The 27,708-nt window shown below is 46.2% G+C and overlaps 1 protein-coding gene across 2 annotated transcripts in view; it reads left to right on the top strand.

Annotated features, from left to right (window-relative positions):
* The window catches only part of CMTM4 (CKLF like MARVEL transmembrane domain containing 4), a 44,504-nt gene extending 17,209 nt beyond the window's left edge, over positions 1-27,295 (top strand). The window contains exons 2-5 of one of the 2 annotated variants that reach the window (XM_069456402.1): positions 16,962-17,138; positions 21,122-21,220; positions 22,428-22,588; positions 27,262-27,295. In XM_069456402.1, coding sequence (XP_069312503.1) covers positions 16,962-17,138; positions 21,122-21,220; positions 22,428-22,588; positions 27,262-27,295 — 471 coding nt within the window. Of the gene's footprint in view, positions 1-16,961; positions 17,139-21,121; positions 21,221-22,427; positions 23,368-27,261 lie in introns of those variants that run through there. The other variant, XM_069456403.1, reaches the window with a different exon arrangement.
* The last annotated feature ends 413 nt before the right edge of the window (positions 27,296-27,708 follow it).

The raw sequence follows: 27,708 nt of genomic DNA, 5'->3' as shown, positions 1-27,708 counted from the left end.
TTCTGCCTGTGGTTGTGAAAACACAACACTCCAGAAAAGATTTGTGGCCACTCAGCTCAACCCCCAACCAAAAATGAAGAGTCTTTTCCTTCATCCCTCACTGAGAAGCATTTAGCTTTAGTGTGACTGATGTCACCTAAAATTACCAAGTCTGTTCTCACGTGGCTACTTTTATCAAATCTATTCTCCTCTTTTCTATATCTCTATAGCTGAATCTTCGAACTGTAAATTTATGCTGGGAGAGGCTGCCTGTGGCACCAATCTAGCTGATATTGGGATAATTTTGAAGTTTATCATCTTACAAATTAACAATCTCAAGTCTGTTATCCACAGATATTGCAGGTGATAAGCTACCTTTGTATGTTTCCTCCCAAATAATGTCTGGAAGCGTAAGTGGCTCTTCACCTGAGCCTGTATTCTAGGCTGACACGGAACATGAGTTATTACCCTTTGGATAGTGTCCAGTTACCTGTGGATGTGGTTTGATGGTCACTTACTAGATGCCTGTTCATTCCCAGTTGGTGGTCAGTCACTGCCCAGCTGTTGTACCGAGTATCCGGTCAGGGGTGATCGAGCAGGGACCAGCTACACGTGGTTCCTGAGACAGGCCCCACCGGGCAGTCACCTGGCAGAACCGAGGAACAGGCTGTCTGTGGGGCACGTCTGCATTCGGCACAGTCAGCAGGAGAGGGCAGAGCTGACTGCGGCTTTGAGAGGAGGCGGGAAGAGACTGCCTGTGGAGGGGTCAGCAAAGACTTCCCGGAGGAGCTTGCGGGTATCTTTTTATCTGCTTGTTTTTAAATGACTTTTTAAAGAAATCACACAAGTAATACCAATGTATTTTAAGGAGAAAAATCAGAAAATATCAGTGAGTTAAAAGAAGAAAATAAATTTCCTGGACTCTTACTAACCCAAGATAAGCACCGTTCACGTTGCGTAACACTTTTGTCTAGGTGTGTATTTATTCACGTGTGTGTGCATATATATAACACATATAAGTCGCTTTGTAACGTGGTTTGGTTGGTTAATGCATGCCTCTTTAATAAAATAGGCTTTACAACATTTTTAATTTTTCTTTTAAATTTACGTATTATGAATTTCAGTTTTTATGGTGTGCAGTTCTGTGAGTTTTGACAAATATGTAGTCATATGTCCACCCCCACAGTCAAGGTACAGAATAGTTTGATCACACGCACCCCGCCCCCACCCGATTGTCTCGTGCTGCGCTTTTGTTGTCAGCCCCTCCCTCTGCCCCTGGCAACCAGCGACCCTATTTCTATTCCTATAGTTTGGCCTTTCCAAGAGTATCGCGTGAATAGAATCATACTGTATGTAGCCTTTTTTTTTTTTTTTTTTTTTTTAAGAGATGGAATCTCACTCTGTCGCCTGGCTAGAGTGCAGCAGCACCATTGTAGCTCACTGCAACCTTGAACTCCTGGGCTCAACTCCCCCTGCTGGGATTATAGGCATGAGCCAGTGCACCCCACTGTATGTAGCCTTTTGAGTCTGTTTTTTTTTCACTTCACATAATGCATTTGAGATTCATTTTTGTTATGTATGTCAATAATTCATTCCTTTTTAGTGCTGAGTGGTATTCCATTTTGTGGATGTACCACTATTTGCTTATCTATTCACCCATTGAGGGACACTGGATTGTTTCCAGTTTTTGGCGATTATGACCAGGGCTGCTATAAACATTTGCATATAGGTGTTTGTGTGATCATAATTTTTATTTCTCTAGGGCAAATACCTAGGAATGGGATTGCCAGACTATGTGGTAAGTGTATATGTAACTATTTTTATTTTTTTAGAGACAAGGTCCTGCTTACATGCACATCAGTAAGTGTAGAGGCTGCTTGTCTTACTTTTAGTGAGGCTAAGACTGATAGGTGGGTGCCTGATCCATCTATTTGAAATTCCTCATCAACCTTTTACCTAATGGCTTTAAAAGCCGCTGATGATCACGGCTTAGGTCAGCCATTCTCATTGGGGGTGGGAGATTTTGTCCCTTCCAGGTGACACTTGACAGTATCTGTAGACATTTTTGGTTGGGGGTGGGGGAGTACTGGCACCTAATGTGTGGAGGCCAGCAACGCTGCTAAACATCATACAACGTACATGACAGCCTCCCACAAGAGTTATCTGGCTCAAAATGTCAATAGTGCCAAGGTTGAGAAACTTTGTTCTGGAGTCCAGTGTGGTATCAGGATTTTGGAAAGAATCTCAGATGAACCAAGTATTTGAACCACTGGCATAGATGAAGAGCTACAGGAAATCAGAGAGAGATGAAACTGGTTTGGGCCGAGGAAAGAGCCAGAGAAAGCTTTAATGCAAGAAGGATGACTTGAATGGGAGTTAGGAGGATGACTTTGATAAATAAACAGACAGAAGAAGAGTATTTTTTGGTTGAGTCTAGCAAAGTTAACATCCTGTAGTTTTCAGATGGATTGAAAATCCAGGCCTAGATCATAAATGATGAGATTTTCTAATTCTTTCATCTCTTCTGCATTTATTAGCTGGAAGTCTGTAAGAAACTTTTCCTCATCATCCATTTGTTTATCCTGAAATACAGTTTGTATAGGAAAGGCAAAGCAAATGCTTGATTCTTTTCATTTTATTTTTATTTCTATTTAGAGATCGGATCAAGCTGGAGGGGTAGCTACGAGAGTAGGAGTCCAGAGCAGGGGCTCTGTTGGGTAAGTGTGTGTCTGGAGAGAAAGCAGCGGAGGCGAAGCCCTGAGCACCTGCCATTCGTGGGAGGCAGGGCACGCAGGGAGCCCTGGAAGTCAAGGGCGGATGGAGGGCGATCACCAGTGCTTGGTGCCGTAGGGTTCTGCGGTCTGGGTTTTAAAACCAGCTCTGCTGTTAATGAGATTTTGTGATCTTGGGTGGGACGCTTAACATCTTTGCCTCATTTTCCTTATCAGTAAGATGGGAATTAAAATCCATGCTCCTCTTGGGGCGATGAAGATGTTCTGGAATGGCATCATAGTGATGGTTGCATAACTTTGAATATGCCAAAAGCCACTGAATTATACAATTCAAAGGATGAATTTTATGGTATGTGAGTTATATCTCAATTAAAAACCCACCACCCAACCATGTTCCTAACAGGATAGAATGAAGATTAATAAATGAAGGGAGAGAATGTTTATGGAAGGGCCCAGCACTGTATCTGACACACAGTAGAGGGGCTCAGCAGATGGTGACTCTTTTTAGGAGGGCCACTGTGTCACACATTCTAGGGGCTGCCATTCTCATCGTCTCTGGAGCTGGGGGTGCTATTTACAGACAGCACGCTGAAGGCTCTAGTCCCTGCATCTGTGTGGTGAGGACGGAGGCCCCGGGGTGATGGGTTTGGGCACTTAGGAGACTCCTCTCCTCCCGATGCTGCCAACCCTTAGCTCACTGCTTCCGCCTCCAACAGAAACCAGTCTGGGAACCCTCCCGCAGCTGGATGGCGCAGACCCCTTGAGATTCCTCTTGACCTCTTAAGATATGCCATTCACTGTTTTGGCCTAAATCAGTCTTTTGCAAAAAGCTGCTCCCGGCCTGCTGGTTCCTCGCTCAAGGAGAAGAGCGGTGCCCTTGTTCCCATTTGGCTAAGGTGGTTGTCAGAGCTGTGAGGTTGGGGAGGTGCCCAGGAACTAGAGCAGGAAGAGGAAGGAAGGGGGAAGTTTTGCTTCTCAGGCATGTGGGGAATGTGATGCTGCTTTCTGGGCTTTCGGCTTCGTCCATGAAACTAGGACCACCAGAAAGGAGGAGGGAAAAGAAGGTGCTATGCCAGCAGCTTATTAGTTAAACATCTTCAGATGTACGTGGTTTGCAGGCAGTCTGTTTCCTGTGTCCTCTACATGTGCATTGTTTTTGCTCCATTACTACTTTAAAAGGCCTGAAAATTCGGCTTTTTGGGCAGGGTGGCATTTACAGTAAAATTCTGTGGGCATTGTTTTGGCAAGAAAGATGCTGACCGTCCTGTGATTCTCTGAAATCATGTGCAATTATATCATCAACCGCATACTAAGGTTTTCTAGATTTTCTTTTAAAAACAAAAACATGTTTTGCACTTTATTCAATAACACTGTGTGCTCGAAGTAGTTGCATATCCAAAAATAAGCCTATTTTGATTTATCTGAGACTGTGACATACTGTGGCCAGCTGTAGTTGACAAAGTGACCTGTGGGTTTAACGCGTGTTAGAGCACACTTATGCCATAAGTATGAAAATATATGTTAAAGATGAGAGTCTTCCCAAAAAAAAAAATTGAAATTAAATGCAATCTCCAAAGTTCAACTTATTTGTGGCTTTAGGATTCCAAAATAGGAAAATTATTTACACAGTAGAACTCAGCACAAAACATCTGTCAGGTTGAGTAGGCCTTGGTGACACAGGCCACACTCAGACCAAGCCAAGCTTCCTGGGGCATTAATCGCCTGGACCTTTCTGTCCTCAGTGGAAACAGGGCCTTCAGGGAGCTGTGCTTGCCCCAGGCTGGTGGGCTGCCAGTGGGTGTCCCGTGGGTGTCCCGTGGGCGTCCCGTGGGCGCATACCTAGTGGCCCTTTGATGCTCTCCTGGCCTGCCTGCCCTGTGCCCTTGGCAGCCTCTCCCTTTCTTCTCAACAATAAAGAACGTAGTTGCCTCTGCCCTTGGCCTCTTTGCTTAACTAATTGCTGCTGACTAATTAGTCCTTTCTGCCAGCCTAGGTGGCTTTAGCTCCTGAGGGCTCCATGCTCTTCCAGAGCAAGTAGGGTTTTTTTTTTTGTTTTTTTTTTTTTTTAATTCTTTGCAGCCCTCAAATCCTAGCTTGGGCACTGTTTATTTACCTGGAGAAAAACAATGAAACCAAAGATCACAGGTAAAGACATTGATTGCAGTTTAAATAATTTACATCTGCAATGAGCTCCTTTGTTTTGGAACCAAAAAATATTTGCTCATTGCTCTATTGTCTCAAGAGAGAGGAGGGTAATATTTTAAATTTATCTTCCTCATGGGAGGCCATTTCTTCCCTTGAGAGGGAAGAAATCACGGATTATTTTTCTTAGAAAATTTAAGATGTTACTATAGCTAGGTCCCTTTGAGAGTGAGTAGTCACGCTGAGTGCTTCGTCAGAGATCCTCTCAGCACTGGCCACCCCGGGTTTCATGCTGTGTTCCTCGAAGAGAAATCATACAGGGATGATTTTTCCCATGGTCAAAGGTGCGGGAAGACTCGGGGTAAGTTGTATGTTAGGTGTCTCCTGTGGGAGAACGAGATGTGGGGAGGAACTAGCTTTGGGGCCTTTGATAAACCTTCTGGGCCACACGGTGGAGGTGCAGCCTGCTTCCTGGGTGGGTGTGAGGATCAGAGATAGTGTGTGGACTGTGCCTAGCGCAGAGCCTGACAGCACCCTTAGATGTGATGCCCTAAATGTGAGCCATTGCTGTCCTGAGGTGCCTGGCATTGCATGGCTATGTAGTCCCTTTGCAGACCGTATAACATGGCTTCTGGGCTGGGAGCTTATGTAAAGGGGATCTGTCACTTAACAAACAGGTGTATATACAGAGCTGGTCTCAGGACTCGGAAGGATGGGGGTGGAGGGGAGTGGGGAGGCCTCGTGCCTCTTCTGTAGCTCTAGCTGCAGGATCCTGTCTTTCCTGCCCTGGTAGGTGGTAGGAATGGAGCTGGCTCCTAAAACGGGCGGCCGCCGTGCCCCTCTACTGCCCTCTCTGGCTTCCCTGTTCTGCACATCCCAAGGCCTTCTAGCAGCAGCAGCATTTAAACAACTTGTCTTTTAGGTCTTCATGGCTCAATATGAGCCACGTCTCGGCGTGCAGATGTTCTTTCAGTGTGGCAGGAAGAGAGACATTTGAATTCTGAGCGTGCTGGAGTTGGTGACAACTCCGTCTGAATCTGAAGGCACCTTGGACGCTGCTCTGTGTTGTGGTCACCGCTCAGCTTTGTAGGGCTTCACTAGGTTAACGGGGTCTTTAGTAGTTGCTGCCCTGCTGGGTAGATGACCTTTCTGTGTTTTCACTCTGTAACTGGTGCATGACCTGAGAAAGCTGAATATTGACCAGCATGTGCTTTTTGTGTTTCCCAAACTAGTTTCCCTCCAGACATCACCATGTAAAGTATTAATAGATGTGCTGGGGGAGGGGGGAATTCTGTGCTCACGTAACATAGTCCCTGCATGAAATCAAGGTAAACACATCTGACTGTGAAGCTTTTCAGAACTGCTAAGATGTGATATGCTCTGCGCACCCCAAGATGAGGATACAGTTAAGGTGGAAAGAGCATGGGGCTTAGCACGAAAAAACCCAAAGCTGTGCGTCCTTGGGGGCTACCGCCATGTGCACGTGTGGATTTAGGGCTGCTCCTCTGTAATGGGAAGGGTCAGACTGCATCAGTAGTTTCAGACTTAAAAAATTTTTCCTTTTAAAAAAAAACAACAAATATTTTCCCAAATGTGTGCACCGTAGTGATGGTTTGCAAACCACTCTTCCTGGAACATTAGTTCAGAAGGCTATTAACAGGTGTTCTTTTCTTTGGTCAGAAAAGCTTAGGATTCACTGCTAATGGGAGTATAAACATAAAAACAGAGGTACTTTGGTGAGGGACTAGGTTCTGTCCCAACCTCCCCCCTCACCACTGACCGGCAAGTGCAGCTTGAAAGCTAGATCCAACCTCACACAAACTTTCCCTCCTTTTCCTCTAAGACCACTCGAGTCCAATGTTGTCTGGGAAGCTTCCTACAGCCTCTGCTGCTGCCCAAGCCCTCAGTGACCCTCCTTCTTCCAGACCCCAGCAACACATTTTGTCTGGACACCTCCTTGGGCTCCGAGTCCCCGGCACCTGGTTAGTCCTTGGTCCTTGTGTACATAACAGGCTGTGCTGGCTGGCTTGGAACGGAGACCCTAACTACAGTGAACCTCCAAGTGTCACAGAGCAGTCAGGGCTGCTGAGGAAGTTGTCCGGCCTCGCCCTGTTTGCAGAATCATAGAGTCCCCACTATGATTCCAACGTGTGCCAGGACTGGGGACCCCGGGAGAAGCCGTGCTGCAGGAAGAGGAGGGCAGCAGATGAGTGCCAGTGAGGAGTGCGCTGGGGGCCTGACCTGGTGTCAGCAGGGGGTGCGAACTCAGCGCGAGGCTGCGGGGAGGCTGCTGAGGTCAGATCATACCCCTGCCCTCCTGGTGGAGTCTGCAGACATCAGATTATATTAGTGATGATTGAATTTGGGTGTACTGTGCTTGGTTCCACCAACAGATTTGAAGTAATTTATCCTGGAAACAAATATACATGTCGAGAAGGAAAAGAATCAGGACAAGGGGAGGAATCAAGACCAAGAGAACAAAGGAACATATTTGCTCCCTGAGGAGCTTGTTCACTGCTGCATCCCTAGAGTTAGAATAGTGCCTGGCACATAGTAGATGCTCAGTTAATTTTAACTAAATAAAGGGATGATACTTGCCTAAATATTACTTTTTTAAAAATAGGCTTTTAAAATTTAAGAGCAAAATGTTCATACTCACCTCAGTAACTTTTGAGGATACAATGTCAGGAGGCCGTATGGGCGCCAAGATTCCTTAAGATAGTATGGTGACAGAAAACCTAGATCCAGTAAGCATATGTTTATTTCCAGACAGATGAAGGCTTATCCCTGTATCAGGATAAGCTGGGCTGTGCTAGAGTGACAACCAGGGTTTAATTTTGTGCTCTTTTCCACGTGCCGCCATTCTGGGACTCCGACTGGTGGAGCAGCTACCTCTCAAACCTTGCTGGGCTCCAAGGAGGGAGGTCTTTGGAAAATCTCACACTGACAACAAAATCTTTCACAAATTCAGAGGAGGTGGGGAAGAGCCATCTTATGTGCTGGAAGGTGGAGAGCCACAAATACTTGGCGATCAGCACTAGTGAGTCCCACAACCCTAATGACAGGCTGTCTTTTATTGTGACGGGATGAGATTTGCTTTTGGAGTCAAGTGAATACAGAGTACATTTAAAGCAATGAGTCAGCATCACTACAAATAAAAATGCCACCTTTATCAAATGATTTCTCAAACAGACATCCAATTAGGAATCAAAGAAAAGCAGTTCAATGTTAGGTTCTCTGGTGTTTTGTGCTGGCTCTTAAGACTGGACCCCAAACAGCAGCACTGGGAGAAGCAGATGGTCACATTTCTGGCTTACCCTTTTGTCCATCTTCTTCCTCAGGCCCAGCACTCCCCTTCCTGAGTCCCCACGGTATATCCTCAGACGCGATGCTCCCATATTTCTAGGTGATGTCACGGATTGCTTTTTTGGATGGAAAAACAGTGAGGATAAGTAGTTTTTGACTTCCCAAGCTACTGACAAGATTAAATCAGGACTGAAAAAAGAATTCCCTTTTGTGAAACCAGGCTATAATTGTGCTGCCTGTGTACTATTTTTAGAAGTTTTTATTTACTAAAAGCCTGGAATTCATTTTACAAACTCAGTTTTGATTAAGTTATTTATGTTTGTGATGCTGTCGTGAAACGTGATCCTAGATACGTTTTCAGAAGGGGGTTCTCGTACCAGGTGAGCTTGTGTGGGAATGTGGTTCATTTATAGGTGACCTCAGCTCCTGTCTTGTGCACTGCTGGGAAGCCTGTGGGCGAACATAACAGCATCCTCCAGATTCATGTTGTCGCAGACACCTTCAAATGGGTGGTCAGGCATTTTAGCATCTGGTGTTTTTTGTTTTTATTTTTATTTTTTAGAGGTGGGGTCTTGCTATGTTGCCCAGGCTGGCCTCAAATTCTTGTGTTCAAGCAGTCTACCAGCCTCAGCCTCCCGAGTAGCTGGGGCTGTAGGTGTGTGCCACTGTGCCTGGCGTATCTGGTGGTTTTCGAGGCTCTTCATGTAGTTTAGAATTAAAAAAAATTTTTTTAAATGCTATTAATTTTGCATGTATATATATATTTTAAATTGAGCTTCATTAGATTCTTTGATAAACTGGCAATCAAGGAAGATTAGAATTTTGTCTAATCTTCGAAGACGTTTTTGAAGATTTTAGGGACACTCTTCTTTCCTGGGGGTCCTTGCCATCATGTTAGTGAGAGTGAGGCTGGCCTTTTTACTATGTGCCCACTCCCTCAGTGCAGCAGTGGCCAGGAAACAGGCTTGCATACTATCAAGGAGACTTTGGAGATGATGAACTCTTCTAATAAAGAAATGGGGCCAACGTAGACTTGCAGAGTGGCTTTCACTTTCCATTAAGTTTTTAATTTCACTTTAAAATATTCAGGATTCGTCTCAAAGCAAATAAGGATTGGTTCTTAGAGGTCACTAACATTTAACTCGTAATAAACTTGGATGTTTCAAAAGTGTTCATACATAGAACTTCTAATTTTTTTCTGATTAAAAACACCCTTCTGTGATTTGGACTATCACAAACAAACATACACTCTTTGTAGAAATTTTGGAAAATAAAGGAAGCCTAAATGAAAATAAACTTATCCATATTCCTGCCATAAAGATGGATCCACCATTAATATTTTAATAGGCTGGGCATGGCGGCTCACACCTGTAATCCCAGTACTTTGGGAGGCTGAGGTGGGAGGATCACTTGAGCCCAGGAATTTGAGGCTACAGTGAGCTATTTTCGTGCCACTGTACTCCAGCCTGGGTGACAAGCGAGACTCTGCCTTATAAAAAACATAAAAATAGCCGGGCGCGGTGGCTCACGCCTGTAATCCTAGCACTCTGGGAGGCCGAGGCGGGTGGATCGCTTGAGCTCAGGAGTCTGAGGTTGCTGTGAGCTAGGCTGACGCCACGGTACTCACTCTAGCCTGGGCAACAGAGTGAGACTCTGTCTCAAAAAAAAAAAAAAAAAAAAAAAAATTTTAAAAATTTTACTGTAGATTCTTCCTGAATTTATAATATATACATGTGATATATTTACACATGCACAGTTATATATATCTCCAATGTATACATATATATCATATGCATGTATTATAAATATATACATATGTAAGTATACATATTTCTTGTATACTCAAACATTATGAGTGTTTAAAAAAGGAAAAGTTACCCTGATTCTCCTGCCCCCCACCCAATCTTAATCCACAGAGGATTGATTTTTTTACTGTTGAAATCCTTTAATACATGTAAGTGTATTTGTAAACACAAATATGGTTACATTGTTTGTGCTTCACCAAAAATGGGGTTATGCCTAACGTTCTGCTTTCTGCTCTTCCTCTAGGTTTCCCCCTGACGTCTTTTCCTGCCAGTACGTGTAATCCCACCCATTTCTCTGCCTTACGTTCCTTACTGTGTAGACATACCCTGGAACTTATTTAACCACGGCTCTCCTGCTGGACACTTTTTGTTTTGTTCTGAGACAGGGTCTAGCTATGTTGCCCAGGCTAGTTTTGAACTCCTGGGCTCAAGTGATCCTCCTGCTTCAGTCTCCCAATTAGCTGGGACCGCAGACATGTGTCACTGTGCCCAGTGTGGACACTCTTTAATATGACACACAGTGTAGCAGTGAGCACGATTTGTTCAGTTATTCTTCTGGGACATACCTGTAGAATTTCTGGGTCAGAATGTCTGCATGTTTACAGTTTTGGCAAGGACTGAAAGATCACTCTCTACATACCGAGCCAGTCTCGACCCTCATGCTAAGTGTGGGAGATGGACTTTTTGCCCATTGACTCGCCAGTATGGGATATCATTTTTGTGAATGTGGTAGATGAAAATGGTATCTCAATTTGCGTTTCTTTTGTTGGAAGTGAGGTTGAGCATCTGTTCCTGTGTTTATTGGTCACTCATTGCCCCACCCCCTCATCCCCACCCAAGTCTGGAATGGTGCGGGCTGCCGGGGCAGGGATGGAGCATGGTAGAACTGTTTGTAGTCCCTAAAAGCTGCTGCCAGAGGTCACAGATATCTCACCCACTCACATTTCATTGCCCACACCCAGCTGTAGGTTTTGGGGGCCTTGAGATTCGTATGATTTTAGAGGCCCACTTTAAGGAAAAAGATATACAATTAAAAATGTAAAACCAGGTACCATAGCGAGTATCTTTTTAGAATGAGAAACACACTAAATTACAAATTTAAAAAGATTTTCCTTCTGTTTTTGTTTTGGCTTCCGCTATGATAGACCCTTCCCATTGTATTCAGACTTCAGTAGGTCCAGCAGTTCTGAAAAAGTCTACAAAATCAACCTGAAATTCAAGTGTACAAAAGAACAATTCAGATTTTTATTAATAGATCACTGCTACATTGTATTGAGCAACACCACTATACAGTCAGTGTGCTCCGACACGACATACGTTGGTTTATTGATGAATATGTGTAGGAATATCGCTGGAACACTTGTTTCTGCGGGCTGTTGCAGTAAGTTGGAAGCAATTTTGTGTGCCATTTTATTTGGGACTGTCAGACTTTGTCAGTTCAAAATTTGTCAGGTACACCAAGATGTGATCTGACACATTGGGATACACAAAACTGCAACCTCCTTTACCCACTTGCAATTTGTAATACTGCTACAGGTTTAGGTCTACAAACCCTGGAATTCTGATAAATTGTTTTATATGATTCCTACCAAAAAAGGGAGAAAATGTGTGGTGCATTTATAGTTGCATACAGTACATTGTTGAGTGTATTCCTGATAAGGCTGAACTTCCATTTAGGCGTTGATGGCAATAGAATTCTCCACTTACAATTTTATGCATTTGATGATCCGAAGAATTTCCCACAGACAAGCTCCTGGCCCATATGTTTCAAACCTGTTTTTCTTTCACTACCCACATACTTCTAGTTGGGCATGATAGGACACATTTATCTCTTGAATTCTGGAGCCTGTCCCTGTCATGTCAGGTCAGTCTGCGATGGGTGTTGGACCATATCTGGAAGCCGTTCCTACACAGGCGGCTACAGTAACTTAACCATACTTGGAAGTGATGGCCAAACCCAACTTCAATGTATCCCTCACTCAACTTCCAATTTGTTGAAATTCAAAAATGCCCATTGCTATTCCATCATCGCCTGGCATGAGGAGGTGCGACAGAAGAAGGTGGGGGGGGGGCGGGCCTTATAATAATTTAATCAGCCAGTCCTCTGCCCTGCGCTCCCTTCCTGCGTTTCGATAGTGCCAGTCATGATTAGCCATGGTTTTGCAAAGTCCCCAGTTGTGGAAATCTGGCAGCCTTATCAACTATGTAAATGTTTACTCCAGGTCATTTGGTAGGTACTACATGGAAAGGGCTCTCTCCAAGGGCACCCACGATCTCCTGATTAGCAAATACAACAGCTTTTGCTTATTTACATCTTCTTGGACATCTCTGTACTATTTTTACATGTGACATTTGTCTACTTCCAGGTTGTTGTAAGGTGAATTAGCTTTGACTCTTTAGTTGTCTTGAAGTTGTTGGCTTCCAGGGTAAATTTGAGTCTTTATTTTCTTCTTCATGGTCAATAGGTAGCATTTACTTCAGCAGTGATTATTAGATTTCGCTGTGCTACAGGAAATTTTGACATTTTGCTATGCCAAGTGTCAGACAGAAGAAAATGTTCTGCTTATAATGACAGAGTATTAGAAACTGTCTTAAGTATCTATCAATAGGGGATTGATTAAATTATGGTAATGTGTAAATGTATGTATGTGTCTATGTATCTATATAAATACTAAGTAGTTATTAAAAATGTATATTTCTATTTATGTGGAAATGCCTGTGGGTATACTGTTTAGTAGAAAAAGCAGGCTAGAAAACAAAATATATTAATACATGATTTCATAGTTTGAAAGCTATATGTGAATAGATTATAACATGTTATTTCCTTATTTTGTTTGTAGTGTTTTACCATTTATAGAGCCCTTTTACATACATTTTTGTTTTGATTTTGCACATGATTACCATTTGGGTATGCAAAGAAGGCAAGTATTTTCTGGATGAGGAACTGATAGGGAAATAATATAGTGAGGCGGGAAGAACTTGAAGGAGGATCAAATCTTGGCTAATAAATCCTGGCACTGCCTCTTGCTGTCTGTGTACGTCATAGGACCTTTATTTCCTTTGTCTGTAAAATGGAGCTGATGTTGGGGACTAAATGGCAAAGAATGAGAAGTGCCTGTATAGTGCTTGATTTGTAGGTACTTGTAATCAGTGAGTAATAGATAATTTATATTAATTATAATGATGTTTTCAACAATAAGAGGTTTTTCTTCCCCTAATATATTATTTAATGCTGTGTAACTAACTACCCCAGAGCTTAGTGACTTAAAACAACAAGCTGTTATCTTTTAAGTTTTGTGGGCCAGGAATTTCAGAGTGGTTTTGGTCAGGTTTTCTCAGGAGATCGCAGTCAAGCTGTCGGCCGGGGCTGTGTCATCTGGAGGGTGGGCTGGAGGACCCATGTCCAAGATGGCCCATTCCCATGGCTATTGGCGAGCGGCATTAGCTTTCTGGGGCTTGGACCCCTTCATAGGGCTGCTTGTGTGTTGTCCTGACACGGCATTGGTTTCCCCAGAGTGAGTGATGAGAGAGAGAAGGAGAGAGACAGAATGAGAGAGAGAGAAACACACACTGGGAGTACGAGCATGCAAGGCAGAAACCACAGTGGCTCTTTGTGTGTCACAGGATGAGAATACTAGGAAGGCACGGATATTGGGAACCATCTTGGAGGCTGGCGGCCGCCCTCAGTAACTGGCAAACTGAAATGTAAATCCAGGGCGCCTGGCTCTTTCTATCACCGACCTGTTGGAGTGCCCCAGGCTTAGCACTTAGTCCTCCTCTTTTCTGTCTATACTCATACCCAGTTACATCTCACTTCCAGACCTTTCCTCTGTATCCTCTGAATACTGACCCATGTATCCAGTAACCAACTTGATTTGAAGCCGAATAGGCATTTCAGCCTTAGCGTGTCCCAAACTGAGCTCCTGATAACCCCACCCCCACCCTGTCTCCCTGTGGGCCTCCCCATCTCAGCGATGGCAGTGCTATTCTTCCAGTTGCTCAGGCCAGAACCAGGGTGTCCTGTTCGCCTCCCCTCTTCCTCTCCCATCCAGTCATCTGTCTGCAAATCCTGTGGGTTCTGCCTTCAGAATACACCTAGAGTTCAGCACGTCCCACCATCTGCGCAGCCCCCACCCTGAGCCATCTCGCACCAGGATGTTGCAAGGGCCTTCTCCTTCTCCCTGCTTCCGCCCCGTCCTCACGGTAGCCTGTTCTCCACACAGTAGCTGGTGGCCCTTTAAAGGCCCAGATGAGATCGTGCCACTGTCTAGTGCATCCATGGCACTCAGACACAGACCTCACTGCACCTGTGGGCTCCACGGGTCTGGCCTCCCCTCCTGAGGGTCTCCCCAGGGCTCCCCTGCCCCGTCCCAGGGCCCTCACCTCTCCGCCTCGAATGCTCTTCCTCCAGACTGCTGACCCTGCTTCCGGCAACTCCTTCTCCAACAGCACTTTCTCAGGGAGGCCTTCCAGGGCCACTCTGTCTAGACTTTCAAACACCCTTGCCCCGGTTACGCCTCATTCTCCTTCCCTGCTTCGGTTTTTCTCCTTTGTTCTTATCACTGTCTGACTTACTCTATTTTTTATTTAATTTTCAAAAACTTCTCTTTCATTAGACTGTGAACTAGAGAGCAGAGAATTTTGCCTGTTTTGTTCACTGCTATATCAGATGGCCTAGTAGATTTGCATATTCTTGAAGCCATTTTTATTTTAATATTTAAGAATGTAGGTGTTACCTTCCCACACAAATATGGTTGAAGTTAGCATACCAGAAACATTTGTAACTCATCAGTACAGTGTGTTATTTCTTGCCCAAGATTACTAGATCCGATTACAGGGGTGGGGGGGGGGGGAAAGGGAAAGTTTAGGAGTTTCCCTTATGTGAACTATTTCTTTTGTGAATTGATTGCAAGTTAGGCATGAAATTCACATGCAGGATTAAAGTCTGTGGTTCTGTAGGGAATTCTAAGGAGAGCCATTAGGAGAAGCACAAAGTGTGTATTTAAAGACCCATATATTTTATTTTATTGGCAAATAAAACTTGTATATGTTTACTATGTACAACATGATCTTTTGAAATACATGTACAACTCGGAATGGCTCAATGAGCACTAATTAACATATGCATTAGCTCACATACTTGCCTTTCTTGGTGATGAGAACACTTAAAATCTACACTCTCAGCTATTTTCAAAATACAATACATTGTTATTAACAAGTCACTACGTTGTATCTCTTGACCTTGTTCTTCCTATCTAGCTGAAGTTTTTGTATCCTTGGACCAACAAAACTCCTATCTTTAACGTGCTTAGAATGTGAAAGGACCACATGTTATGAGGAAAGATGGACCGTGTAAAAGTATTGACGGTGGAAAAAACAGAACCACCTTTCATTTCATCTGGAGACGCTGACAAGTATGTCAGGCATCGTAGCTGTGGGTCTTTCAGTGGCTCGTTGAGCCCCATTTGCTGGCTACGTGCAAGTTACTGTGCTTGATGACTTAGGAGCAGAGAGGGATGGACTGACTGGCTCTGCCCCCCAAAAGCTCAGGAGGCACAGAAATGCAATCACAGATGAGCAAGCTTTCCTGGGAGGGGGTGGAATAAAATAATGTCTGGCAGGGAGAAACGAGGAAGGGGAGGGGGTGGCAGTGTCGAGGGGAGCATTGAACGGCATGAGCAGGACTTCAGTAGGCAGGAAAGGGCCCCAGAACAGCCCGTGCTGTGGATGCTTCTTGCACTTTAATTATGTGGGCACCCTGTCAAAAAGCAGATTCTGATTCTGTAGGTCAAGGAGAGGCAGCAGATTCCGCCTTTCTGACAAGCTCCCTGGGAATGCTGATGCCTGTGGTTCTAGAGGACCCACAGAGGTGCCTGCTTGTGCTTCCCTGACTGGGAGGCAGGGGCAGCCTGGAAGCTGCGGGCCAGACTTACACGTGGCAGGCTCTGGGACACTGGGTGAACGCCGTGACAGCCAGGAGCCCAAGACTGATCTGGTTTTAGGTGCTCAAGACCACCTGACCTTTCTTTGATCACAGAGCCATTCACTCAGCCTTTGGGCCACCGCCCTCTCCTGCAATGTCCCTCTAAGAAAGTTCGCTTGGCAATTTCCATTGAGATTTGCTTGACTTTATGATCTCTGATCTCTTGGGGCATATTGCTAGAATGTTACTGTGGTCCTTCAGAGAGAAATTGATTCTATTGGTAACTTTTTTTTTTTTTTTTTTTTTTTTTTTGAGACAGAGTCTCACTCTGTTGCCCAGGCTAGAGTGAGTGCCGTGGCGTCAGCCTAGCTCACAGCAACCTCAAACTCCTGAGCTCAAGGGATCCTCCTGTCTCAGCCTCCTGAGTAGCTGGGACTACAGGCATGCGCCACCATGCCCGGCTAATTTTTTCTATATATATTTTTAGCTGTCCATATAATTTCTTTCTATTTTTAGTAGAGGTGGGGTCTCGCTCTTGCTCAGGCTGGTCTCGAACTCCTGAGCTCAAACGATCCGCCCACCTCGGCCTCCCAGAGTGCTAGGATTACAGGTGTGAGCCACCGCGCCCGGCCTGGTAACTTTTTAAATGTCTTTCTTTTTTTTTTTTTTTTATAAGCTGCCAGTCTATCTTGTGATCAAGTCCAATGATTTACTTTTAAGAAGCATATGAATTAATTAAATGGGCCTCTTGTTTTTAGGGACTCCCAGTTGGGGGAAGAGGAGATCATACCAATCATTCTTTAAAGCCATCAGGGGTCCCAGTTAACCTGCGTGACCTCAGCGTGAACCACCAGGGTAGCTGCAGATGCCACCAAGTGGACACCATCAGGGTCACGCCTCTTGTTTCTGTAAGAATTGAAGCAGGTTGAATTTCTGACAGTTACGCTGTGGTCTCCAGAGGAAAACTGTCTCTGTGTGCTGTTGTTTTCCAGTTTTATTTAAGCAGGGCGGGCACACGTCTGCAGACGTGCACTGAATACGCACGTGCATGTGTGTTTCCAATTCCCTCCCTAGATCCTGGCCCTGATCGCGTTCGTCTGCATAGAGACCATCATGGAGTGTGCCCCGTGCGAAGGCCTCTACTTCTTTGAGTTTGTCAGCTGCAGTGCGCTCGTGGTGACCGGAGTCCTGCTGATGATGTTCAGTCTCAACCTTCACACGAGGATCCCCCAGATCAACTGGAACCTGACCGTGAGTACAAGTCACCCCTCCAACTACGAAAGCATCATGGTGCCGGCTGGCTCCACGGAAGAGCTGGAATCTCGCCGTGGCGTGTTTGGTCCTAGTTCATTTTCATACTTAAATACTCGATTATAATTCGACTGTGAGATTGGAAATTTCTGTACTGGGTTAAATAAAACTACAAAGTAAGTTAAATCTTAACTAATGGTACATCATAACATCATCATAACAAAATTATTCTGGCCCTTTTAAAGATGTCGTTTCAATTTAGTGGTCCTCTGAGAAGACTGGTAACGTTGGTGTTTGCAGAATATTGGAAAGAAAATACAATGAGGGCATTTACATATTTTTCAGACTGGACACAAAAGCCATTTATGAAAATATTGATAATATGAGTGAAAATGCCAATAACTGGCAAAGCCCAGGAATAGTATTAAATTCAAAGCAACCGGGAGGACCCCGGAGGGCGTGGTGGTTTGATCAGAAAGTCGTGAGTGGAAATGTGTCATTTTCTTCCCGTGGTTTGGGTTCTTAGCCTTGTTTGGACACGCTTGTCATTCGGTGTGGGAAACTCAGGGTTGGTCAGTCCCAGACCCCCTTCCCTGGACTGTGTTACTTGTCCTTACTGTGCCGAATGAGAAAGGAATTTTAACATTGTTTGGTTTTCTTGATATTTCTTTGCAAATAAGCATGTGCAAGAGCTCCGAGGGAATCGGGGAGGGAGACACACAAGCGCAGTCCGCGCTTTGCCCTTCCTTGCCTGTGGACGGAGAGCCCTGCGGGCACCACAGCTGCTGGGAGGGCGGGGGCAGGGAGAGCGCCACGAGGAGCCACCCTCGGCCAAGGCCCTGGAGCCAAGCAGAAGCCACGCGTGGCTCCACGGGGTGTGTGGGCGCCATGGGAAAGCCTGGGCCATGGGAAGAGGCCTGAGCGGTCCCCTTGCCTGGCAGGGCCGCTCTCATGGTGTGCCCTGGGGCGTGAAGAGGGGAAGGTTCTCCTGGCAGAATGTCCCATGTGTTGTGCTAACCGGGCGCAAACTCCTAAAGGGGAAAAAATAAAAGGAGAGTTGCTGATCTGGAAAAGTTGCTGTCAGTTGAAAACTTAGCTGGTTTTGTCTTTGCATCGAAAGCTGAGAAAAATTGGATGGTATTTTAAATTTAAGCCCTAAAACCTCAAGATAACTGGAAGCAATTTGTTTAAGTTTTTGTGACAGGTTTTAGTGTCTCAACTATTTATAAGACAAACTTTGTGCTGTCTGTAAGAAAATGTTTACAGTCATGTCCTAAATTGATAGTGTAGTAGACAGATAGCTTAAGAGAACCTTACCAACCTCTCCCAGCCAAAATGTATGTTCCACGGGGGAGTGGGGGAAGGGCAAGGTCAAGGTTGGTGTCTCATGCATTGGTATCTCAGTCACCCAGTGTTTCTTTTTTTTTTTTTTCTTTTTTTTCTTGGTCACCCAAACAAGCAACACCCAGTGTTTCTAAGGCCCTCTCAATAACAACTTGCGGGAGGGGGTGGGCCGAGGAGTGAATGAAACTCTGCAGGAGGACCTGTTTGACAAAGCCGCAGCTACTGGGAAGGTTAAGACCATAGGCTTCGAGTTAGACCTGGCTAAGTTCAAGTCCAAAATGGCTCTTAAGGGCTGTACATGACCCTGGCCAAGTCACTTAGAGCCCTATGTTGGTAAATCTCTCACCACTGGTAAAGTGGAGATAGTAATATTTTTTTACAGGATTGTTTTAAGTATAAAATGAGATAACGGATATAAAGGCATCTAGTAAGCCCTCAAACTAGTGGGCACTGTGGCCGGTTTTTTTTTGTTTTTGTTTTTTTTTAATTTAATTTAATTTTATTTATTTATTTATTTATTTTTCCGAGACAGTCTCATTCTGTTGCCTGGGCTAGAGTGCCGTGGCGTCAGCCTAGCTCACAGCAACCTCAAACTCCTGGGCTCAAGCGATCCTCCTGCCTCAGCCTCCCCGAGTAGCTGGGACTACAGGCATGTGCCACGATGGCCGGCTAATTTTTTTCTATATATTTTTAGTTGTCCGGTTAATTTCTTTCTATTTTTTAGTAGAGATGGGGGTCTTGCTCTTACTCAGGCTGGTCTCAAACTCCTGACCTCGAGCGATCCTCCTGCCTCCGCCTCCCAGAGTGCTAGGATTACAGCGTGAGCCACTGCGCCCGGCCGGAGATTTGTCTTTTTTAAATAACCTTTTTGGAATTTTTCTCACTGTACTCTGATCACAGTCATCATTTCAGTGATGATTTTCTTCTATTTACTATTGTTAATTATCATTTCTGAAACAAACTTAAAACCTCTGATATTCTTAGATTTTTGCCTGTTTATTTTCCAGTCCTTTGCCTCTTCTATGTTTTTACACAGTCACCATTGATGGAGATGCTATTTTGTTTGATGTTTGACCTCAGCATTGTACCATAAAATATTTTTCCCTGTATCTGAATAGCCTTTGTTTTGGGGAGTATGTTTTATATTCTTTTTGACTCCCGTAGGATCTTACCCAGAGCTGAGCGTAACTAAACGCTTCCTGGTTTGAATTTGTGAAACATTTGCCCTGGCTTACGAGGGTCACAGCTGAAACCTGTCCTGCTGGCACATATTTCGGAACAGAGCTTTCCACGAGCCCACGCGGAAGCTGTGAGCAGGAGCAGGCTGGGTTTCTGCAGCACGGTCAGCACTATTATTATGTGAACACTGTCTTGTAGCATCTTTAAAAAGAAGAAATCTACCCTGAAGCCAGCCAGACAAGAGGACCCACCAGGTGTTAATGGTGTAGTCAACCTGGCATTCAAGCAATTTGGGCTTTTTCCTGAATTTTCTTTCCCTGTAGAGATCGTAGAGGCACTCTGGTATGGCTCAGGCTCTTGGGGGCCTAATGCCAAAGTGGTAAAGACAGCAGTAACAGTAAACCTGTAGGGGACCCTACCTGTGGGCCAGGCACCAGGCTTGGCTCTTCACAAGCACGGTTCCATTTCATTCCTTAATTCTGGGAGGAAGGGGGTACTATTCCCCCATGAGACAAAGAAACAAAGTAGCTTGTCCAAAGTCATATGGTTGGTTAGGACCCTAGTCTGCCTGTGTGACCCTTCATCACTGTGCTATGTTCCTTTCTGCAAGTAAGGCAGGGGTTAAATCTGTGAAACATTGGGAATGTAAACTGATCTGCTTTGCATGAAGCTTAGCAGAAAATCCTTCAGGATCTAATGACACAGTCTTGAAAGACTGCATGAGAAAGAGTGTAAGGTTTGGCTAAGCGTGTTGTCGATGTGTGAAACTGTTTTAAATGTCACACGAGTGTGAGGAATGCTGGAGGGATTTTACGTGTGTGACACGTGGCACTTTTTTTTTTTTTTTTTTTTAAGAGACAGGGTCTCACTCTGTTGCCTAGGCTGGAGTGGAGTGGTGCGATCATAGCTCACCACAGCCTGGAACTCGTGGGCTCAAGCAATCCTCCTGCCTCCGCCTCCTAAGTAGCTGGGACTACAAGCCCATATTACCACACTGAGCTAATAAAAAAAAAAAATTTGTAGACATGGTGTGTGTCTGTGTTGCCCAGACTGGTCTTGAACTCCTGGCCTCAAGCAATCCTCCTGCCTTGGCCCCCCAAAGTTCTGGGGTTACAGGCTTGAGCCATTGCACCCAGCCTGAGTGTGTTTTTAAAATGAAAACACTGGATCTCTAATAGTAGTTAGCAGTTTGGGTTACTATTTAAGTCAAGAAATGGTAACATGGTTGGCTAAAATGTAGATTTTGCTGTGGTGGTTTATTAAGTAGCATCATAAACTGTTAACCATCTTTGGTTAAGGAAGGCCTTTGTGTGACCAATACGCCTGCGTCACTGAGACGGACTATGGCGCCTCAGGGAGGTTGGGTACTGTGGTTCTTATTTTGGAAGTTCCTCAGTTGCTTTAGAGCAAAGGATGGAATGGTTGTATTCACGCAGTTTTATTTTAATCTCTCTCTTTAGGATTTGGTCAACACTGGACTCAGCACTTTCTTTTTCTTTATTGCTTCGATTGTACTGGCTGCTTTAAACCACAAAACAGGAGCCGAAATTGCTGCCGTGGTAAGTGAACTCAGGATGGTTAACACCCAGGCTGGTCATGCACCTCCTGTGGCTTGCCGTCCTCGGCCCCTGGTGTGCGTCCTGCTCGTCCTCCTCCTCTGGCCTTTTCTCTGCTAATGATGGCGTTACCCGGCCAGCGGCGGTCCCAGTTCCTCGGTGCTGCAGTTCTCAAAGTGTGGCCCCCTGAACTGCAGCCTCAGCATCGTGCCGGAACCTGCTAGAAATGCAGTTCTTAGGCCCCACCTCTGAGCTACTGAATCGGAAATGTACTTTAGTAAGTCCTCTGGGTGATTCAGACTCACACTCAAGTTTGAGAACCCTTGTTAGAGTCTGTTTCCAGCAGAGTTCTGAATGTCTGAATGATGTTGCTTTTAAAAGCCTCGTGGGGAAAGGGGGGATCTTAAGAGGAATGAGGTCGTGACCCCATTTAGCAGCCACAAGACATTTCTGCTCTTCAAGGTGCTTGGGGACAAGATAATGTTAGACATTCCGTCTCCATACTCTGCATTTCTGTATTATTATTTTAAAAATTAGAGACAGGGATTCACGGTGTTGCCCAGGGTGGATCTGAGCTCCTGGGCTCAAGTGATCCTCCCGCCTCGGCCTCCTGAGTAGCTGGGACTACAGACACGTGCCACCGTGCCTGGCAGTATTGTTCTTGATTTACAAAGAACATGTATCACTTTTGTAATTGGGGGAGATTAAAAGGCTTATGAAAAATACTGAACTAGCTGCTCTCCCAGGTGTCACTCTGGCTTCATCCGTCCTTCTCGAGTAATGCAAACCCTGCTGTTGCTCACACGGGAGCTGCCCTGGGGAGAGGCGGCAGGTTGGGGTGGGAGCTGTGACTTGGAATGTCCACCCTGTGGTCTGACTGGGGCTCAAACGGGAGGCCCTCATTTTGTCTACATCGTATCTTACCTACATTGTATTTTCTCATCTGGAACCAGAGGCCATGACAGTGCCATAAAAGAGGTACTTTTGTGATTTTTCTTTCTTAATTGGTCCAAAATACTTCCAAGGAAGCCTGAGGCTGTCTTTAGGCAGGCAGGCATTTCTGTGGGTCAGCTGTGGTGTGACAGCCACACATCCAGTAGAGCCGGGGGACAGAGCAGAGCTGGAGAGGCGGCACATGGCCTGTGTCACCAAGAAAGCCGCGCAGGGCCGGGTGACATGCCTGGGGACTGACTGAGCTTGTGTGTCCTAGATATTCGGCTTCCTGGCGACTGCCGCGTACGCGGTGAACGCGTTCCTGGCGGTGCAGAAGTGGAGAGCGAGCGTCCGCCAGCAGAGCACCAGCGACTACATCCGCGCCCGCACGGAGTCCAGGGACGTGGACGGCCGCCCTGAGATCCAGCGCCTGGACACGTGAACAGCTGCCGGGTCCTCCTCCCTCCCGTCCCCGCGCCCGTCTCTCCGTCAAGTTTTCTTTCCCTCATCGCGTCAGATTTCCATGTGATTCACTTGAATTTTGTCCTCTTCGGTAAAAGTTCATTTTGGGAAAGGGTCTCCAGGGTGGCCCGGGGGGCGGGTCCCCGGGGGGCTGGGGAGGCCCACGTTCCCCAGCATTCGGTGGCCGTGGGAGCAGCTGGCCGCACCGACTGCCCGGGTCCGCTTTAGGTCTTAACTGTCCCAGAGCACAGGCTTCTGACTCTGAGCCACCATGTCATGTGAGTTTGTGACGAGACTGGATTTAATGGGGCTGCTGAGAGAGAGGGAATATCAAGGACTGAAGTACGGGGCTGAGAACGGTCCGTCAGCGGCGGTGCCCGGGCAGCCCGGGGGACAGCCAGCACCAGCCAGAAGGCCACGTGTGACTCCGAGGGCCTTGGGGACGTGCCGCTGGAGCCCTTTGCTGGGCACGGACTTCACGGGGCTGGGGAAAGCTGGCGTCCTGTGGGGACGGCTCCACGGGACTGCTGACTCATGGGAGGGTGACCTTTTGTTTCCTACCCTGCTGAGAAATCACTTGATTCTTCCTTAAATGAATCACATTCCTTGAATCCCAGATTCTTCCCCAGGAACATGGGGACCATCTTGTTTTCCAGTTTCCTGCCTACCCTAAATACTTCGAGGCTGACTCGCGGATGTTCGCTAAGTTTACCTTCTCAGGTAAAAGCCATGAAAGAAACACGTCCATTTCACCAGCCGGAGCACTCGGCCGTCCGCGGGCTCCGGGGGCCGCAGGTGGGAGGCGTGCGTGTGTCCCCTCTGTTTTAGGGATGCGTGCCGATTGCCTCGGTGCCTGGGGAGCGTTCTAAAGTGATTCGCAGTAGATCTGTCAGGATTTGAAAATACTTGAATTTGTACCAGGACACGTCCCTTCCGGAGGCACTAATTGTCACTTCGGGTGCCGCAGTGTCATGACCATGAACATCAGTCTTGGAAGTTGTTGGGGAACATCCTAGTTACTCAAGGTCTGATTGATTCTTGACAAAGTGAGGATTTTTGCTTGTGGTGAATGAGTTAAACGAGCCCCTTTGATGCTGTAGTTTTGTTGTTGTTTTTTTAAACTAGAGATTAATTATATCGTCTGTAGAAAAATTGTTCTGTCAGGTTTTCACTCTTTGAACTGTAAGGTTCACGAACCTCACTCTGGCTCTCATATTCGTGGTTGGCCCTCAGCAGGGAGAAAACACTGCTGGCGGGGGGATTTGGCAGTAACGTGGTGGGTCGCAGGCTGAGTGAGGCTTGCGGCTGTGGCAGTGCACTGTGTAGTAAGTGACTCGGAGGGGCAGGGGGCGCGTCCCCTCGCGCACGTGTGGCATTGCATCCTCCCGAACAGAGCAGCCTGTGATTTCGGTGGCGGCCAGGTCTCACTGCCAGGCCGGGGTTCCAGGTTGGCGCCCGAAACTGAGCATCCAGCACAGTCTGGGTTCTGCCACAGTTCCCGCCCATGGCAGTGGCCCAGGTCGTGAGGTCAAGCCCCGTGTCTGGGTCGGGGCGTCTCCCCTGTTCTCCCACAGCGAGGCTGGCTCGGCCCGGTCACGGCTGGGCGTAGAGGCCTCTTCCCACGTACGTCGTGAGTCAGCGTCAGTCTTGCTTCACACACTTTGAACCAATTCTGTGGAGTGATTTTGGGGGAGACTATGACATCGGGAGTGAATCTGTTCATTGACATATTTATTTTGCATTTGTTGAGTGTGTGCGCACAGTCAAAATTGGGCTTATCTCCCTTTGCGAGTTTCATTTAAAATCAGGCCACAAAGACTCAGCCTTGCATTAAATGGGGCCCACGTGGCAGGACCACCCTGTGCTTTAGCAGAAATCTGCTGGGAGTCATGTTACTTGGCCTCAATAAAAGGCCACCTTTGAAGGGAGACTGAAAACAAGAATCCCATTCAGGCAGGATCGTTGCCTGGGTTTTCCCAAGTCGCTTCAGTAAGCCCAGTTCATCATCTGGTGCAAAGGAGACAGGTGACTGGCCTCCCAGGGATGTGTTTTCAGCTGCAAGAAACAGTTCTGAAGGCCACCGAAATGGTAAATGCTGAAAGATGCTAAAAAGCGATGACATCTTAGGCCACAGAGTGACTTAGGAGTTCATTTAGATCTGGGAGATAGACTCTCTGGAATTGTTTATGTCCTTGTAACTATTTAACTTCTTTCGTGCTGCGAGGCTTCCCCGTGGTTTTTGTAAATGTGTCTCCTTGTCTTTAACCAGCTCCCACTAGAACCCCAGGTGTCCACGGACACTTTCTGGTTGGTGTGATGCGCAGTCCGCACATCTCGCCACTACGGTGCGGTGAGGAGAGTTCCGCAGGGAGCAGCTCTGTCTGTGGTGACTGGAAACACAGCTGTATCTTTGTCATGTCGCTCTGTGCACAAACAGAAGACAGTGTACATTTACATGCCTTAACATGACCTCTTTGCAAACTGAAGGAAGCATTTTTGCATTTAATAGTTCCAATGTCAGTTCGGTTTGGGACATTTGAAGGCTGAAGCCACCTTAGTTTTTCTGTTTTCTGGTGGGATGATACTGATTGTCACAGTGTGAGCAAACCGGAAGGGAACTGCAGCTGCTGTGCACGTTTGCATTTGTGCCTGGAGACGGTGCCTTGAAACCCGCAAGCATTTGGTGGGACCGCCGGTGGTTTTCGATGGATGCAAACACTGACGTCCTCAGAGAAAGTTTATTTTGGCACTGATTTGCTATGTGTTTTTTCTCTCCGATTCTCCTTGATCCTCCCTTCGCACTGCTGAAGGCATGGAGGGAAATAGCGTTTCCGTGTCACGCAGAGAGATTACAATCATGAAAGCCTAAAGACACTTGGTGGCCCCTTATAAAGCCAGAAAAGGGCACACTTGGTTACAGATTAAAATCTCATCAGAGCAGTTTGATTTAAAGTGAACAGCCACCCGAGGGAGATGACTTCTGTCCACAAAAAAGCAGGAGTGTGGCGGCCTGCACCGCCCCAATACACACATCGTCCTCGACTTGAGCTGAGGAGCCCACGTGGGCAGAGCCTGGTCCATGGCTGAGGGCTCAGCCCTGGGAAGCTGACGGCACGCTGGTCTTTTGGGCCATATTCCTGTCCCCTGCCAGGAAGGCACGGAGTGTGTCTGACCTCCACGCTGGGTGCTTCTGGGAAGAGCTTCGTGCCTCAGTGGAAAACATTCCTACTCTCTTCCAGTTCGCAGGTCCGTCTGCTTTTCTTTGAAGCTTTCCTAGTGAGTCAGCCCTGGGTTAGGCCACAGGCGGTCTCTGAGGAGACCGAGCACTAGCTCTTGTGTCTGCACACGTATGTGAATTCCTGCTTGCGGTGAAAGAGCCTTGAATCACCTTGTGTGTGTCGTGTCCTGTGTGCGGCCTAAGCTCACCTTGTCTCGTAGATTCTCGTGTGCTGTCTGGAAGATGCCCCTCACCCATCCATGTGCTCTGAGAGGTGGACCAGGGACTGGGCTCTGTCTCTGCAAGGTTTTCTGCGGGTTGGCCTTAGAACGTGTCCCAGCAGATGAATAGAGCGTGGAGTGTGTAGTGATTCTGGAAGGCAGTGATGATTTAAGTAGTTCCTGTTGCGCCATCTGTATTCAAAACAAAGCAGTCATGAAGTCAGTGTGCCACTGCCCGATTGTCATGTTCTCCAGATCTTGTTTACAGAGAAGTAATGACGTTAAACAGGTAGCAAAAGGCGGAAAACACTTTCTAGGCCAAGGGCTGCTGGGTGAGTCTCTTGAGCAGAATAAAAATTTGCTTTCTGCTCCAGGGGCTGCCATTTGCTTTTGAAGTCTCCAGGCACCTTTTTAGTTGCTAGTGAAGTTGCTAAATCCAGGGTTTCTCTCTTGCCTAGGTCTGTCTTATTTTATTAGCACCCATGTCCAGGACCAGCAGGGCGGTGGTGTGGTGGGCTGGTGGGTCCGTGCAGGGGCAGGTCTGGGAGGTGGAAGGAGGAGGCAGCCGCCTGGCACACCCAGCCTCTGTCTGCCGTCGGCCTATTGATGACACTAGACATGTTTACAATCTCAGGCTGTCTTGGAAAGGTGCACTACTTGGTTAGCCACCCTCCTGTCCGCTTGTCTTCGGAAGAGTGAGCTCCCGTGTTCCAGAATCAGCTTGCGGGCAAGAGCAGAATGCCGGGACCAGCCTGCTGTGGCGCTGGGGGTGAGCTTGTGGCATCTAGTTTGGGAACTCGTGGGAATTCTGTCTCGGACAGGACACAGACCAAACACTGCCACCCTTCAGCTTCGTCATCTTTCTTGACTCTTGATAAAATCTTGTTTCTTCACTTCTCAGCAGAGAGCATTAAAATCGAAAGATTTTTATGAATAAAATCACTCTGGTTGAGAAAGTAATTTGAAATATTTGGCCATTTGTGTTTCTTTTATTTAGAAACTGTCTCTGAAAGAAAATACCTTCAATATCTATTAGATCTGGAATTTTCTTTTGAAAAGTGAATGTTCTGTTTAACTTTTCTTCATGTATACTCTTCGGCTTAAAACAGAGGAATGGGTCCTAGTATATTTTCCCTTCTTTTGTCTGGAATATATTCTTTTTCCATTTGGATACAATTTCTCAACCTTTGGGATTTTGTTTTCCTTTCCAGTTTTTCCTATGCCATAAACATAAGAGTAAATTAGACAAAAATTACCCACAAGCCCACTGAGTTTGAATCGCTGGCAACTTGCCTAGAATAGAGTTTAAATGATGGGTGTTGAATAGTGTATCCATTTCGTAGGGTTACTTTGTTGTCTGTATTGTTTATGCTGAGACTTTAATTCGGGGGCTTGCTGTCTAGACTCTGGGGTAGCATGTTTTCTTTGGGATGCACAATACACAACGGCCAGAGAGCCTTTGCTTAAGGGGTTAATACCGCTTGGACTCCATGAGCTATCTGAACCTTTATGGTTCTAATTAGGAGTGAGATACCTTAATCAGCTTTATCCATGAGATTTAGGGTGAAGCCCAGAGTTTCTTTCCATAATCGTGCCTGAAAGGAGAGATGCTGGGAACCAGGATTCTGGTAATGGTTTGTCTGGGAGCCAGTAACAGT

This window comes from Eulemur rufifrons, chromosome 23 (assembly GCF_041146395.1).
Source record: "Eulemur rufifrons isolate Redbay chromosome 23, OSU_ERuf_1, whole genome shotgun sequence".
NCBI lineage: Eukaryota > Metazoa > Chordata > Mammalia > Primates > Lemuridae > Eulemur > Eulemur rufifrons.
This window is presented reverse-complemented; position numbering and strand designations above follow the sequence as displayed.